The 1172-nt window shown below is 35.2% G+C and overlaps 1 protein-coding gene across 1 annotated transcript in view; it reads right to left on the reverse strand.

The window, feature by feature from the left end:
• Positions 1 to 1024: 1024 nt before the first annotated feature.
• Positions 1025 to 1172, reverse strand: part of LOC107669866 (metabotropic glutamate receptor 5-like) — a 59423-nt gene continuing 59275 nt past the window's right edge. Inside the window, exon 10 of the mRNA XM_016462291.1 lies at positions 1025 to 1154. Within this exon, the coding sequence (XP_016317777.1) occupies positions 1103 to 1154 (52 nt within the window). The 3' untranslated portion in view covers positions 1025 to 1102. The remainder of the gene's footprint in view (positions 1155 to 1172) is intronic.

Raw genomic sequence — 1172 nt, forward strand, 5'->3', positions numbered from 1 at the left:
AAAAATAATTAATTAATAAATAGTAATGAATGATTGAATTCATTAATTTATATATTTTTTATGAATGAATAAATAAACTGAATGAATGAAAAATCTATTTATTTTTCCAAATAAATCTATAAAATCTAATAAATCTATTATTTATTATATATCAATAAATAAACCTTTAAATAAAACAAAATAAAGCATATTTTAAGATATTTGCAGTTGTTTTCATGTATTTTTAAATACTTACCCAATATTAAAATAAAAAAATATATTAATTACAATAAAAAAATAATGAATTGTCCTAAAATACATTTTGTTTGCTATATGCAGATTGTTTATTTATTTAATAATTTATTTATGAATGAATGAATGAAATACAATCTTGACAGGTTTCATGAGATTCACCTGTATAATCTGTTCCTGAAAAAGGCAGGTAGAATGATAGGAAGAAACTGGAAGAATAAGGTGAAAAGAGAGAAAAAGGAGAAGCGAAAATCATGGACAATGACTGATGTGTCTGAGTATCGGTCTGTTTGCTCTCTCACGCTGTCCTGTGGTACATCAAACAAAGCACTTTGTTCAAAGATTGCGTTTGAATCTCAGAAAGCATCGGGGACGTCACCTCACACTCTTCAATTATTACAGCGCACCAGCAGTCGCGTACGAGTGTGTGATCTAAAGATTATGCAACATGTAATTATACAGGCTTTTCCTTTTGCTGCCGTGCCTTTTTCCAGCCCTTAATAATCTCATTGTTTGACGATGAACGTAGCAAAATAGCTTGTAATGTCCGTGTATGGGAACATCCCAGGTTGGGTGTTCGTCCACCTCCGCCACCGTTGGGGGCACAACATCATATTTTAGTTCTCATAGAAACAGCACTAATTAGATGAAAGCCATGTTTGTTTAAGGCCTCTTCCAAAATAGACCAACGGAACGCCAACTAGACGAACGATTAGACACCGTTGTGATTCTACTGCAGGTCTGATGCTGGAGATATTCCTCCGCAGGGGCAGCAACGCATTGGTCCGAAGGTGAGAACATGTAAACACACACACTCAAGCAGTGTCCGTCTCCGCCGGTGTGAATTACATCATTCTTCCATCTGTTGTCCTCATAATGAAGACGAACTCTGGCTGTAGTGTCGGAGCACCAGGCATTCGTATTTTGGGATGGACGGAAGA

The sequence above is a fragment of the Sinocyclocheilus anshuiensis genome, unplaced genomic scaffold (assembly GCF_001515605.1).
Source record: "Sinocyclocheilus anshuiensis isolate Anshui unplaced genomic scaffold, SAMN03320099.WGS_v1.1 scaffold272, whole genome shotgun sequence".
In the NCBI taxonomy this organism is placed as follows: Eukaryota; Metazoa; Chordata; class Actinopteri; order Cypriniformes; family Cyprinidae; genus Sinocyclocheilus; species Sinocyclocheilus anshuiensis.